This window comes from Blastocystis hominis (genome assembly GCF_000151665.1).
Source record: "Blastocystis hominis, Singapore isolate B (sub-type 7) whole genome shotgun sequence assembly, scaffold_4".
Classification (NCBI taxonomy): domain Eukaryota; class Bigyra; order Opalinata; family Blastocystidae; genus Blastocystis; species Blastocystis hominis.
The window spans coordinates 287,606-299,955 of NW_013171849.1; the positions used below are offsets into that span (position 1 = coordinate 287,606).

At 46.1% G+C, this 12,350-nt stretch overlaps 4 protein-coding genes; 2 read left to right on the plus strand and 2 right to left on the minus strand.

Moving 5' to 3' along the window:
• Window positions 1-4,761: 4,761 nt before the first annotated feature.
• On the plus strand, window positions 4,762-5,709 carry GSBLH_T00003717001 (uncharacterized protein; the record flags this gene model as incomplete). Its single annotated transcript, XM_013042501.1, has 1 exon — window positions 4,762-5,709. One exon carries the CDS (start codon window positions 4,762-4,764, stop codon window positions 5,707-5,709), a length of 948 nt encoding a protein of 315 aa, XP_012897955.1.
• A 2,123-nt stretch (window positions 5,710-7,832) lies between these two features.
• GSBLH_T00003718001 (uncharacterized protein) lies at window positions 7,833-8,837 on the minus strand (the record flags this gene model as incomplete). The annotated part of the gene is made up of 1 exon (XM_013042502.1): window positions 7,833-8,837. One exon carries the CDS (start codon window positions 8,835-8,837, stop codon window positions 7,833-7,835), a length of 1,005 nt encoding a protein of 334 aa, XP_012897956.1.
• A 149-nt stretch (window positions 8,838-8,986) lies between these two features.
• Window positions 8,987-10,466, minus strand: GSBLH_T00006699001 (uncharacterized protein; the record flags this gene model as incomplete). The annotated part of the gene is made up of 6 exons (XM_013042503.1): window positions 8,987-9,196; window positions 9,233-9,256; window positions 9,290-9,389; window positions 9,427-10,125; window positions 10,183-10,414; window positions 10,445-10,466. 6 exons carry the CDS (start codon window positions 10,464-10,466, stop codon window positions 8,987-8,989), a joined length of 1,287 nt encoding a protein of 428 aa, XP_012897957.1.
• Window positions 10,467-11,871: 1,405 nt separating this feature from the next.
• Window positions 11,872-12,319, plus strand: GSBLH_T00003719001 (uncharacterized protein). XM_013042504.1 has 3 exons: window positions 11,872-12,047; window positions 12,078-12,190; window positions 12,221-12,319. The coding sequence occupies exons 1-3, from the start codon at window positions 11,977-11,979 to the stop codon at window positions 12,301-12,303; spliced, it is 267 nt and encodes an 88-aa protein (XP_012897958.1). The 5' UTR covers window positions 11,872-11,976; the 3' UTR covers window positions 12,304-12,319.
• The last annotated feature ends 31 nt before the right edge of the window (window positions 12,320-12,350 follow it).

Sequence of the window (12,350 nt, forward strand, 5' to 3'; positions counted from 1 at the left end):
CCCACTGCACGCGCAGCGAGGTCGAGGAGAGCGCGGCCACCTCGAGGTTCTGCACCGCGCCGGGCGCGACGACATACGCGGCGAGGGTGATGGGAGAGGAGGCCTCGGAGAGGATGGAGCACGCGGCGGAGCACAGCGCCACGCGCACCCAGTAGGCCACGCACGCATCGAGAGAGAGAGAGAGAGCTCGGCTTGCTGGACGTCGCCCTCTTGGAGGAGCGCGTCGGCGGCGAAGAGCTGGGAGTGGGAGCCAACCAAGGCCTGCACGAAGAGCTCGCACCACCACCAGACCCAGCGCACCTGCGTGGCTTCGAAGGCGGCAGCAGCACGACGGGCGCGGAGGCAGGGAGGGAGGCAGGCAGCAGCACGACGGGGCGGTAGACGGAGAAGGACGCGAAGGCGGACCAGGAGGCGCCCTTGCGGACACGCCAGCTGATGGCCATCACGCTGTTCACAATGGCGCCCGCCACCAACACGGAGCGCGTCTCGAAGAACTGGCTCTGCACATTGCTGCCCATCAAGGCCATCCATCGGGGCTTCATCGGAGATGCCACTGCTCCAGGGAACCTCCATCTGCACAGACACGCTGCGCTGCGCTGCGCCTACTCCACTTCCCTCATACCAATCGCGCTCTCCACAATCCGAGCAGGCCACAACCGAACGCCAACCGAACACCAACCGAACGCCAACCGAACGCCAACCGAACGCCGGCGCGGGTCGAGAAGGTCGCGATGAGGGTTTCCGCGGGGAAGGGGAGGCCGTTTCGGGACACCAACCTGTTGGCATTGATGTAGAGCGTGCGTGCCTTCGCAAAACCGCGGGAAGGAGCCATTGAAGGCGAACGCGAAGGCGAACCCAATGGTGTAGTCGGAGATGGAGATCGCGGTGGTGGGATAGGAGAACGTGGCCTCGGCCAATTCAAACACGATGTGGATGTTCATGGGCTCGAATGGATCGTTCATCACCTCGCCCACGCCCACATTGCTCGTGCAGTACATCGTGGATTGCTTCCCATCTCCCATCGTCCACAGCGCCACGTCCCTCGCCCCATCGCCCGCCACGCAGCGCAGCGCAGCGCAGCATCGGCAGGATGGGCTGGCAGGAGCCCGTCCCCTATCGATCGATCGATCGATTCCCACTGCTGATAGGCGTTGCACCCATCCGTGATCATGCCCCACTAGTCCACATCGCACTTCGTATCCAACACTTGCCCCAAGTGCCCTTCCGGCTACCCCGCCGCTTCGTCCGCGGGGCACACCACCGCCACGCACCTCACCTCTCTTCCATTCCACCACTTCCCACACGCCCGCACCACGCACACCTCCACCTTCCCATGCTCCACAGACCCACAAATGCAGAACTGCACCGTCTTGGAACTCGCCTGCTCCCACTGGCCATTCCAGTTCACTCGGCTCGCATCAATCAGAGGCGAGGACCGTACCCACAGCAGTTCGCATACTCCGCCTTCTTGTCCCATTCTCCCAAGTTCCACACACGCTCCGCTTCTACAAACCTACAGCTCTTGCTCCCATAGTTTGCCCTTTCACTCATCGCAAATCCGTTCTCTCTACCACACTCTACCACCTCACAATATGAAAATGAAAATACGAGAAACAGAACAGATATCCTAGGCAAGAACGTCGTGCCTGTACCAGATACCTCCCACGTTACAAGTTATCTCCATGTATCCGCGGTCACACATGCCATGAATGGGTTCGCCACGTTGCACAGTTTGAAGTACAGAAATTCCTCACTCGGAACACACTCCACACAGCAAAAATGGAACCAGGGTCCACCGCCATTATGGTATTGAATGCGTTCACGATACATATCTCACACACACAGTTTAGTCAAAGTAACGATAGCGCACACTACACTAGCTTCTTCAAACACACCAACTTGAGGACAGAACCCATCCCAGCTACAATACTTACACTCCCACAACACAACACACAAAAACACATAGAAGTCCGAAAACAAAACAAAAGACAGGACATACAAGTCCAATTCCAAATTTTGAATACATTCAAACCCAGTAAGACGAAACTAATAGCTTTTATTGTAAAACAAATGATTTCAAAAATACACAGGAATTGTGCAATTGTGAAAATAGTGTTGAAATTGGGTATGAGTGGAAGAATAGATTTCGAATAGGGAGGGAGTTGTTTTTACTGTGAAGTGGAAGGAGATGAGCGGAAATGGGATATTGTGGAATGAATAGATCGAAGAGTGTTGTTTCCAGTGGAAGCGTTTTGTTTTTCGTTCTATTCATTTGGAATTTTATCTAGATGGGATAGAAAGAAATAGGGTATGTAGAAGATGATGATAGGAATGAAAATGGAAAAGCTAGCGATAAGCAGTTTTTGGGTTATCATTTATAGTAATAATATGTGATATGTGTATAGTAGAATCGAATAGTAGAGTTTTTGAGAAAGGTGGGTGTGTCGTTGAAGAACTGAGCAAAATAAGGTAGAATACATAATATATTTTATACGAACAAATAGAGATATATTCATATTCCACTGTTTCTAGGTTTTTGGATAGTTGGTGTGCAGTTTTTGTCGTTTTGATGCACTCTGAACCTATCAGAGTTTGTTATATTGCCAGAGAATACTATCCCTTATTCTAACCCATATAGTATCCCCCACCTGCCAAATAATGCAGAATATCTCCTATTTAAAGGAAGGATCGAATTGTACACCACTTCAATAGGGATACAAAGTGATTCACAATGTTGTTCTATTACGAGCATGAATAACAATAGTATACATAATACTTGCTGTTTGAGTTGGTTGATGAAAGTGAAATGCTTTGGTTCCCAACTCATTAGGATGAATAGAATTACTCACTAATAGCGATATCAGTATTGTTGATGATAAAGCTGAAATCCATAAGAATGGACTCTATGGGAATGAGTAGTTGTCCAATATCAAGCTGTGAGACATATCTGGCTGATTATTTGTTGAAGGCAACAATCAAACTATTACTTTTCAGATATATATATATATGTATATAGATAGAAGATAGACATTGATATCTATCTATCTATCTTCTTGAATACCTTACTGAAGTTGTGCTTACAAGATATCGTGAATGAGATGTACACATTCGAATTCTTGGAGATCGGACGGTCATTTGCATCTGTCAGTACCCAATCAATGGAATCCAGGTTCGATTGTTCAATCACATCGATCGATAGGTTGTCCCAGGTGATCATGTTGTTCAGTCCCATCGATACATGAATCAGGTTATCGATCAGCGGACTCTTCAGACCGAATGTTTGCGCATTGATACTACTGTATACTCGGATCACACTCATTTCGTTCGTGATGTTGTAGGCTCCTCTGGTTATTAACACCTCGTGTGGAGATGTCCCCGCATCGATTGATATCACTTGATCGGTTGGTACGTTGTGCAACACGAAATCGGTATAGAGTGACACAGACGAAATGGAACACTGATCGAATGAGAGAGGATTGTCCAGCTTCACTTCCTTCTTCGTAGTATTACCGAACACTTCCATCATACTGAACTGGTTCATCGGTAGAGTTGAGGAAGGCACTTGATCAAACACATCTTCGATCGTCAACTGGAGTTCGAATTCGCCGTTCAATCGCATGATATTACCATCCATATCGCGGAACACGAACATCAATCGGTCGAATCGGGTTATCATGGGAATGCAGATGTCTTCCACGGTGCGGAGATAATTAACCTCGGGATCGTCAATGATCATTGTGGTGAGCAGGTTGTTGTTCTGGTTGGCAATCTTCAGATCGGAGGAACGCACGAGAGACGAGTACACTTGGATCACTTGGCGATTTCGCGTGATATCAATCACGTTCGATCCACTGAACGAAGCGGATAGAATGATGGTACGCCCTTCCAAACCGAGGATTTCTCGAATATCCGGAGCATTGGTGAAATCGATGGTGTGTGGGTACTGGATATAAATACACCCATAACTCGAAGCCTTCGTAGATATCGAAAATGTAGTATCGGTCATGGTGTTGAGGATGGTAATGATTTGACCGATCGTGTAGTATCCAGGAAGAATCGCTAGCTCTTCGTCATTCGAGTTCATGACCACATTCGTAGAATCCACATTGTTGAACATGACTTGATTGGGTCTGAACAGGACAGTCATGAAAGTGATGTAGGGATTCTGATACTTGTACGGGTTGATCCAGGAGAATGAAGTATTCCCAGGTAAGCCTTGGATATACATGGAGTAGTGCATGGCTTGCCCCTCTTTACCAGAAAACAGGGTCAAGGAAAATAAGCTAAGGTCAACATTTCGCACCTTATTTCTTATATAGGCTAAAATATACAAGTTGTCCAGGGACAACAACGGTGAGCGATAGAAGATGGGGTCTGAGGGACAACTTTGGTCGAATATTATCAATTGCAGTCGTGCAAATCGCGTCAGTAGCTAATCACTTCTAATAATAAAAACGAAAAACAGCAGCAAATGGAACATTATCGAAAAATACCATATAATTTTCGAAATGATAACACGAGAAGAAATAGGCTTTATTATCATTAGTATTTTGTACTACGCCGTTACCATTTATGAAATATCGTATAGATTTAAAAGTGACTTCTATATTATTATTGAATAATATGAGAAATTGTATATGTTGTTCTCCATTAGACTTTCTTTCCATGCAAAAGATTGCTGATTTTGTCAATTCTGCTATTAGTAACTATCATATTGATAGTTCCACCATCCAAGTTGTACAGGGATGCTTGAATGAGGAAATGAAACTAAATGGCTGGATTTCACTCATATTGAGTAATAGAGAATGTGTAGTATTGAAATTTTATAATGGGGTATTCATGAATCAAGGATTTGTGGTCAATGAGCAGAAAGTGTTGAAAGTGTTTGGAAATCATCAAATTGGTGCTATTTCATATAATGAAGAACAATCCATAGAAGTAGTAGAAGAAGGAATCGTGGATTTGGATCATGGAAGTCGATTTGAAGGATTGGTATTGACAGAAAAAGAAAAAGAAGGTAAAATTGGAATTCCATTTGGATATGGTGAAATGTATGATGATGATGGAATATTGGTGTATAAGGGCATAATGATCAATTGGAAACGATTTGGATATGGAACGAGTTATCATAATAATGGTTTGGTTGAATATGAAGGATATTGGTGTGATAATAATCGATTTGGAATTGGAAAAGTGTATGATCGATATGGTAAATTATTGAACGAATGTGAATGGTATAATGGAATTGAATGTGATACTGAGTATGAAGGAAATGGTTCAGAACCACTGAATATCGGAATGAAACATTTGAAACTGTTTGACAAATGCGTATTGGTTGATTGGGATGTTTCATTGTTGTATAATTTGGAATCAATCGAAATCGGCAATCATTGTTTTGAATCAGTGCAAACATTCCAAATCGATGGATTGAATCGATTGAAAACTATCAAAATCGGAAACAATTCGTTTACTCAGAAAAGGAATTGTAACGGAAATGACAAATCGAAATCATTCCACATATTGAATTGTGAATCATTGGAATCCATTCAAATTGGTGAATATAGTTTCAGTGATTTTGCTGGAGACTTTGAATTGAAGAATCTGCCAGAATTACAATCCATTCAGATTGGTAAAATACAAAGCAAGTCGTGTAATTTCCTCTATAGTTCATTTGTGATTCGAGGTATTGTTATGATATCGATTATTTGAATGATTAGATCTGCCAAGTCTTCGATCCATTACATTAGGTAATTGGTCATTTCATGATTCTTCATCAACGATAATAGAAAGCAAAGATTGAATATGAATGAAATGATTGTTGTAGATCTTCCATCACTGCAATTTATTGAACTGGGTGAAGCTGCACTATGGGGATGTGTGAGTGATTCCTGTTCATTGATAATGCGAAGTATGAATGAAATGATTCTAATTGATTTGCTTTGTAGATCTTCCAATTCTAGCATCTATAATTTCTGTAGGAGGTAGTTATTTTTATCCTCATTCAGTAACATTGGAAAGTACTTCTGAATATTGAATATGGATAGTATTTAGATATTCCGAATCTTCAAAATGTCGATCTGCCTGATTCATTTATGGAAGTTTGTTCAAAATCAATCTCTAGTATTATGGATTGCTTTGGTTTCATTCATAGATGTTTCTTCCATTCTCGCTGATTGTGTCAATATCAATGATGATAATGATTCTGATTCTGATTATTGGTAAATCGATTATTTGATTTACACGCTTCATTCCATTCAATGATCATTGTGTGCTCAATTCTTGCTATTTCGTTTGTTCTAAATTCCCTATCACCATTCTCTGGTTATTGATTAATAATCCAGCTGTCGATTGACTCTTTTCTATTTTCACAATCAAGATTGGTTTAGCTAGCTCGTTCCAGTCCTCTGTATAATCGGTGATTAGAATGTTTATCTGAAGTTTATGAATAGTAGTACAGCTTTTTCCGATTCAACCATATTTGGTTAAGTGTTCAAATTAGATCTATTAATGTTTGATAATTCAATGCCTTGATTCTAAACGATTGAATGACGACTATCAAGTTGATGAACTGGGTTGTACTGGATAGTTTCATTCAATATCCATCTTTTCTAACTTTCTGCCTAACACATATCTTACCTTTCAACCCAAAGAAATAGAACGCATTTAACAAACAATCCACCGTGTTCCTTTTCTATTTACCTTCTGTATAGACTGTATCTTTCCTTTTCCATTCTTCCCTGGCACATTCTTTTTCATTACCGTTTCTTTCTTCTTAGAAACTTCCTTCTTCTCTGCAACCTTTTTCCCTGATTCCTCCTTTTCCTCCTGTTCAGGTCCCTTCACTTTCTGTTTGCTCTCCTCATTCTTCTTCTTTTTCTTCCCACCGGCCTTTATCACATCGACCAGTCTGCAATATTCGTTCAGCAGTCTGCGACGAGGAGCTTCCGGAAGTCCTCATAGCCCTCCTTCTGTCGATTATCCACTCTTTCTTTCGCCCATTCAAACACTTGCTCCAACACCTCCATAAACTCCTTCACACGCTCCACTCCGTCTTTTGTAGGAACACTATTCACACTGCGGAGCAGGTAGCGAAGCAGTCCCACGAACTCCAGTCGCTTATAGTTCTTTATCTTGCTCTCCTCTTCGCTCAGAATGACCTTGCCAAGCTGCGGAATCAGCGTCATGCACAGAAGCGGCGTGCGCGTGAACAGAAGTTCGAAGAAGCTGCTGTTTATATGGGAGTGTTTCTTCTCGAAGTCTGCGAGGACTGGCTGCAAAACGCGCTCGACGATCGCTCTGGCTTCCGAGAGACGAGCGGGATCTGCGAGAACGACGTGCTGAAGCGAGCGGAAATAGAGCGATAAGCACTCCGCGTTGCATTGCAGCACACGTTTATGGAGAGCTGGATCGGCTGTGGAGCCTGCCAGCGATAAATCGACGAGTTTGCGCATCGCCTGCTCGGTTTTGTCGGCGGTGTCGAGGAAGCAGGAAGCGGGGAGCGAGCAGTTCTTCACGATTTTGTTGCGAAGAAGACCGAAAATGCGATTGGACAACGCGTTCTCTTCGCTCTCTTTCTACGACTCAACGAATCGAATCGAAGCGACCAGCGCATTCTGGCAGATATCAGCGAGCGACACGGTGAAGTTGCTGATCAACGCATGGTTCGGATGTTTCACAACGAAGCTCTCGACGAGGTCGATGATCCGCGATTTGAAAGTCGCCAGCTCGAGAGCCGTCGCTTTGCGAAGTTTGGCTTGATCCTGGCGAGTGCGAAGCACTTTGGCGATCGCGCGGTCGTCGAGTTTCATTCGCTTTTCGAAAGCGGGAGTCAACTAGAGGTAAAGAGAAGGGAAAGCAACGACTTCTTGATCCCAATCCACGTCGGAATCTTCCTCGGGACCCGCTTCTTTCTCTTTCGAAGATTCATTTTCTTCACTGGATTCTATATCTTCGCTTTCTTCTTCTTCCTCCTCCTCCTCTTCTTTTTCTTCTTCTTCTTCTTCTTTGGCTTCACTTTCGTCTTCACTCATTTCAATTTCCATCTCTTCGCTTTCTTCTTCTCCATCTTCTTCCTCTTCGTCTTCTTCCTCCAAACTTTCGTTCGTCCAGAACACTTGCAGCATATCGTTCACATCCTCCTCCGTCAAATCCTCGCACAGCCCTCCAAACAGCTTCACCGCGTTGTCTCGCAGCACTTTGCTGCTCGTTCGAAGCAGAATCAGCACCACTTCCAGCAACACCGCGATCGGCCGCTCGTCATCGCGGCGTTTCGTCGCCGAAAACTGCTCATAACACTCCAAAACATCCGGAATGAACTGCGAATACTCCGGTTTAAAGATCTGCTCGATCGCAATGTTGATCAGCAAATTCGTAAACATCACTTCCTGCTTCGAGTCCTCCTTCTTTATCTTCTCCACCAGCGTCTCCACACTCGCCAGCAGCTTCGAACGGACCTCCGTTTCCCCTTCCTCCCACTCATGAACCAGCGAAACGCCCTCCGTCGATCGAATTCGCGCCTCCAGTCGCTGATACTCCTGCAGCACCAAGTACACATACAGCTCCTTCTCCTTTGAAACACCCGCCTGCGATCCGTCCTCCGTCTTCTGCGCCAGGCTGCGCAGCACGGAGAACAAGAGCGACTGCGCGTGCGAACGGACCGCGTCGCTCAGCGCGGGCCGGCAGAACGACTTCAGATCGCTCAGGAAGTCCGCGTGGAGGAAATCACAGCGACTGACGTCAGCCTTCGATTGCTCAGTCGATTGCTCAGTCGATTGCTCCTCATCGATCTCCGTGCAGCAAAGAGTCAGCAAGAATCGCTCCAGCACCATCGGATCCATCGACGCGTTCGTCGACACCACGCTGTACAAGTTGTCCAGCGCCCAGCGACGTCGCGAAGTCGCCACGTCGCGCTCTCTGTCCGATTCCTCGGTCGATTCCTCGGTCGATTCCTCCTCTCTCTCCACACTGATCGGGTTTTTATCTACCTTCAAGACCGCTTCCAGCGCCTACCGTTCGCTTGGGGCTGCAAGAAAAGGCGGTAGCAGCGGCTGAGGAAGTCGCCGAGATCCTCGACGTGCAGCGAAGCCAGCAGCTGGCGACACGTCGTCGTTCCCGTCCGCTTATCGAAGTCCAGTCCCACGTTGTTCAGCAGAATGTTGAGCAGCACAACGCGGCGATTTGAGTCCTGCTCGGTGCTCTACGCGTGACTTCAAGGCAGGAAAAGGACCGAAACCAGGAAGTTCAGCAAGTGGAGCGTCTGGGAACGAAGCAGACTTTTGCTGTTTCGCACGTTGGAGCAGACGAGGCGAAGCAGTCGGTTGTTGAGCAGTCGGTGGATCTGATCGGTGGACACCAGAGGAAACAGCAGCTCGAAGGCTTTCAGCACCATTCTACGATCGATTAGCCAACGAACCGGCTGCAAAGTACCCTCCGCGCTCTGCAGACATCGATAACACCTGCGTCGTAATGGCGTCCCACCATTTCAGAAGTGACTCTTCCCAGTCCTCTGCGAATTGCTTCAAGTAGTCGACCGTGACGGTCCAGAGCGCGTGGAGCTTCGGGAAGGTGAACGAAGAGTCGCGATACACGCTCACCAATTGCTTTAAGTGGTGCGGATTCACTTCGGCGTTCTCCACAAATGTGCGTCTCACGTTCTCGTCGTCGAATTCAATGTGCTTGTCGTGGAGAAGAAGCTGGACTTGGAGAATAAGTTGGAGAGAAGAAGGAGTGAAAGGAAGGGGAATCAGCAGCTCCTCGTTCTCTTCGTTTGGTCGAGATTCGATATACAGAGAAAGCGAGTTGCTGAGAATGAGAGGAATCAAGTCGTCGTGGCTGAACTTCAGAATGGTAATCAGCGTTTCAACGCTGATTTCACGCAGCCATTGCTTTTGCTTGTAATAGCCAACGACTTCCTCCACACACTTTTCAACGATCGAACGAATTTCCTCGGATGGAGGCTCTTTCATAAAACGAGTGGAACGGAAAAGCGACAAAATACCAAACAAACGACCGAACACTTGATCGCGCTTCTCAGCTCGCTTCATGCTTCCCTCTATAGTGCTGGACTCCATTATCGTCGTATATACGCTACTGAGAGGAACATTCGGGAAAAACTGCAAAACACACCTAAAACGTTAGGGAAGCGTGCAGAGTATGATTTCCAATGGATATGTTAACGCCAACGAAAAACCTTGCCGAGCTCCATCATTTCGGGAGCAAATACCATTACAAAGTCTCTTTATTGTGTAAATCATGTCGCGAGAACATCCAGGGAACTGCTCCTGCTCTGCAGGAACTTGATGTTCGCGTAAATAACTCAGCAAATCTCTCGTAGCGATTTCTCTCTTTTTTATGTCCACTTCGGCCAAATCCCAGAAGATTTGAAGGAAGGGAGTTGTTTCCTGCTTGGTTTCCACTATGGATGATCCCCATAGAAGAGCCCTACAAGTATTCTCTTTGTCACTCATACAAAACGAGAATGAATGGATAGTTTTAGAGAAAAGGACAACGCAAGAATTGGTAAAAATGGGAGGAATTTGTGCAATACAGAAATTCGGAAGACTTTTTGATTGAAGTATATGAAAAAGAAGGAAGGAAGAATAGAGAGATGAATTCCATTTTGCTGCTTACATAGAATCATGCAAAAAGGCAGAAAGTTCTAGAACCTTGTCTGTCTGAACACTTTTATTGATTTTTTGAAATGACTTATTCTTATCGAAAGGCAATTTATGTGATTTCATTCGCAGCGGCTGCCATTGCTTCGCTCGCTGCCTTTTACCAATTTAAAAATACAAAAGTGCCTCCCTTTGTTCCTACAAACGAATGGCAAGAAGTGCTGCCTGGACAAGCTGTTCCCAAGGTTTTCAGCTGTTTTGGGGGGCTTTATGGAATAGGGACTGAAGATCCGAATGGACTTTAACACACACAAAAAATACGCAAAGCTGGATGATGGAGTTGAAACAACGACAAATCAAGGACTGGTTGTTTCTTCGACTCCGGAAATAAAGCCAGTGGATGAAGCAGATAAGCTAGCCAAGATCATTGCTGACAGTCTCCTCAACAAGTAGGTTTGTTCGTTGTGTTGTTCAAGAAAAGGGATGAATCGAAGTCCAACGAGTCTCCCGACCAAATGAAAGAGAGAGTGCTCTTGGTATTTCTTCGTTTCTCCGCTTAGTTGTAGTCTCTCCCAGAACCCCTTGAGGAGTTGAAATCCTATTCCACTCTCTCCGAGGCAGAGAAGAAGACGATCATCGACAGAGTGTGGGAGCAGCGTCAGAAAGCCATCGCGGACGCTTTGAAGGATGTGCGAGGAGATATCCTTTCGATGATTGTATTGCGAATACTGAGAGTGTTGGGAGTTTTCCTTCATTCCACATGCTGAGATTCTCGCAGAACGTCTCCAAACGCTGCGGTCTCTCTCTCCCCAACTGGCTACGCAGCTAGGAAACGCTTCCTTCGTTTCAGAATACCAGCAAACGCTCGCAGACATCGAATGGCTGATTCTGGTGCGCCGTTTTCTTCTTCCTTTCTGTGTAGGACGTCGACAACGTGGAGGATTTGCTCAAAATGGGCGGTGAATCGCTCTTGGTGGATTCGCTCGTGACTCTTTCCGCCTCGAATGCTCCTTCCTCCTTGCTTGCAGGTTCCATTGTATCGGTGTCCACGCTCTACAAGAACGCTCTGTCGATTTCGGACCTCTCTCTGTGTGAAAAAGCGCTAAATGTCTTGATGGATCTCAGTGCGAGCAGCGACGAATCGCTGCAGCGAAAGAGTTTCTTTGGCATCAACGCGATCGTGAGCCATTTCAAACCCATGGCGGAGCGATTCATCGAGCGGAACGGAATCCGCTTGGTGGAGCAAAGCATTCTGAGCGACGACGTGGAGAGAAAGAAGAAGGCGTTGCTGCTGTATCGCAATCTTCTCTCGCAGTTCCCTACGCAGCCCGCGTTGTCGACCACCAATGTGTGCTCGCAGGCGATGCAGGATCTCACGAGCGTGGAATGGGAGTCGCAATACGCGCTGGTGGAATCGTATTTCAAGCTGCTGCAGTAGGGAAATGGAGAAAGGATGAGGAGTAGAGTGGGGAAGGAGCAGCAGGAAACGAGTTGCGTGGATCAATTGATGAAGAGCGATGGGTTTATGAAGATTGTGCGAAGTCGGTATGCGGAATTGGTGGAGAAGGCGAGGAAAGGTGAGAGTGGAATGGAGAAGTGATGGGTAGAAGTGATCGAGGAAGGAGAGGAGAGTTATTTCACGCAGCTGGTGCATTGTGTTCATTTTGTGTTTGGGAAAGCGATTGAATAATGTATGATAGTCTTTTCGATTGTTTGTTTGACATGCAAGTGGAAGAG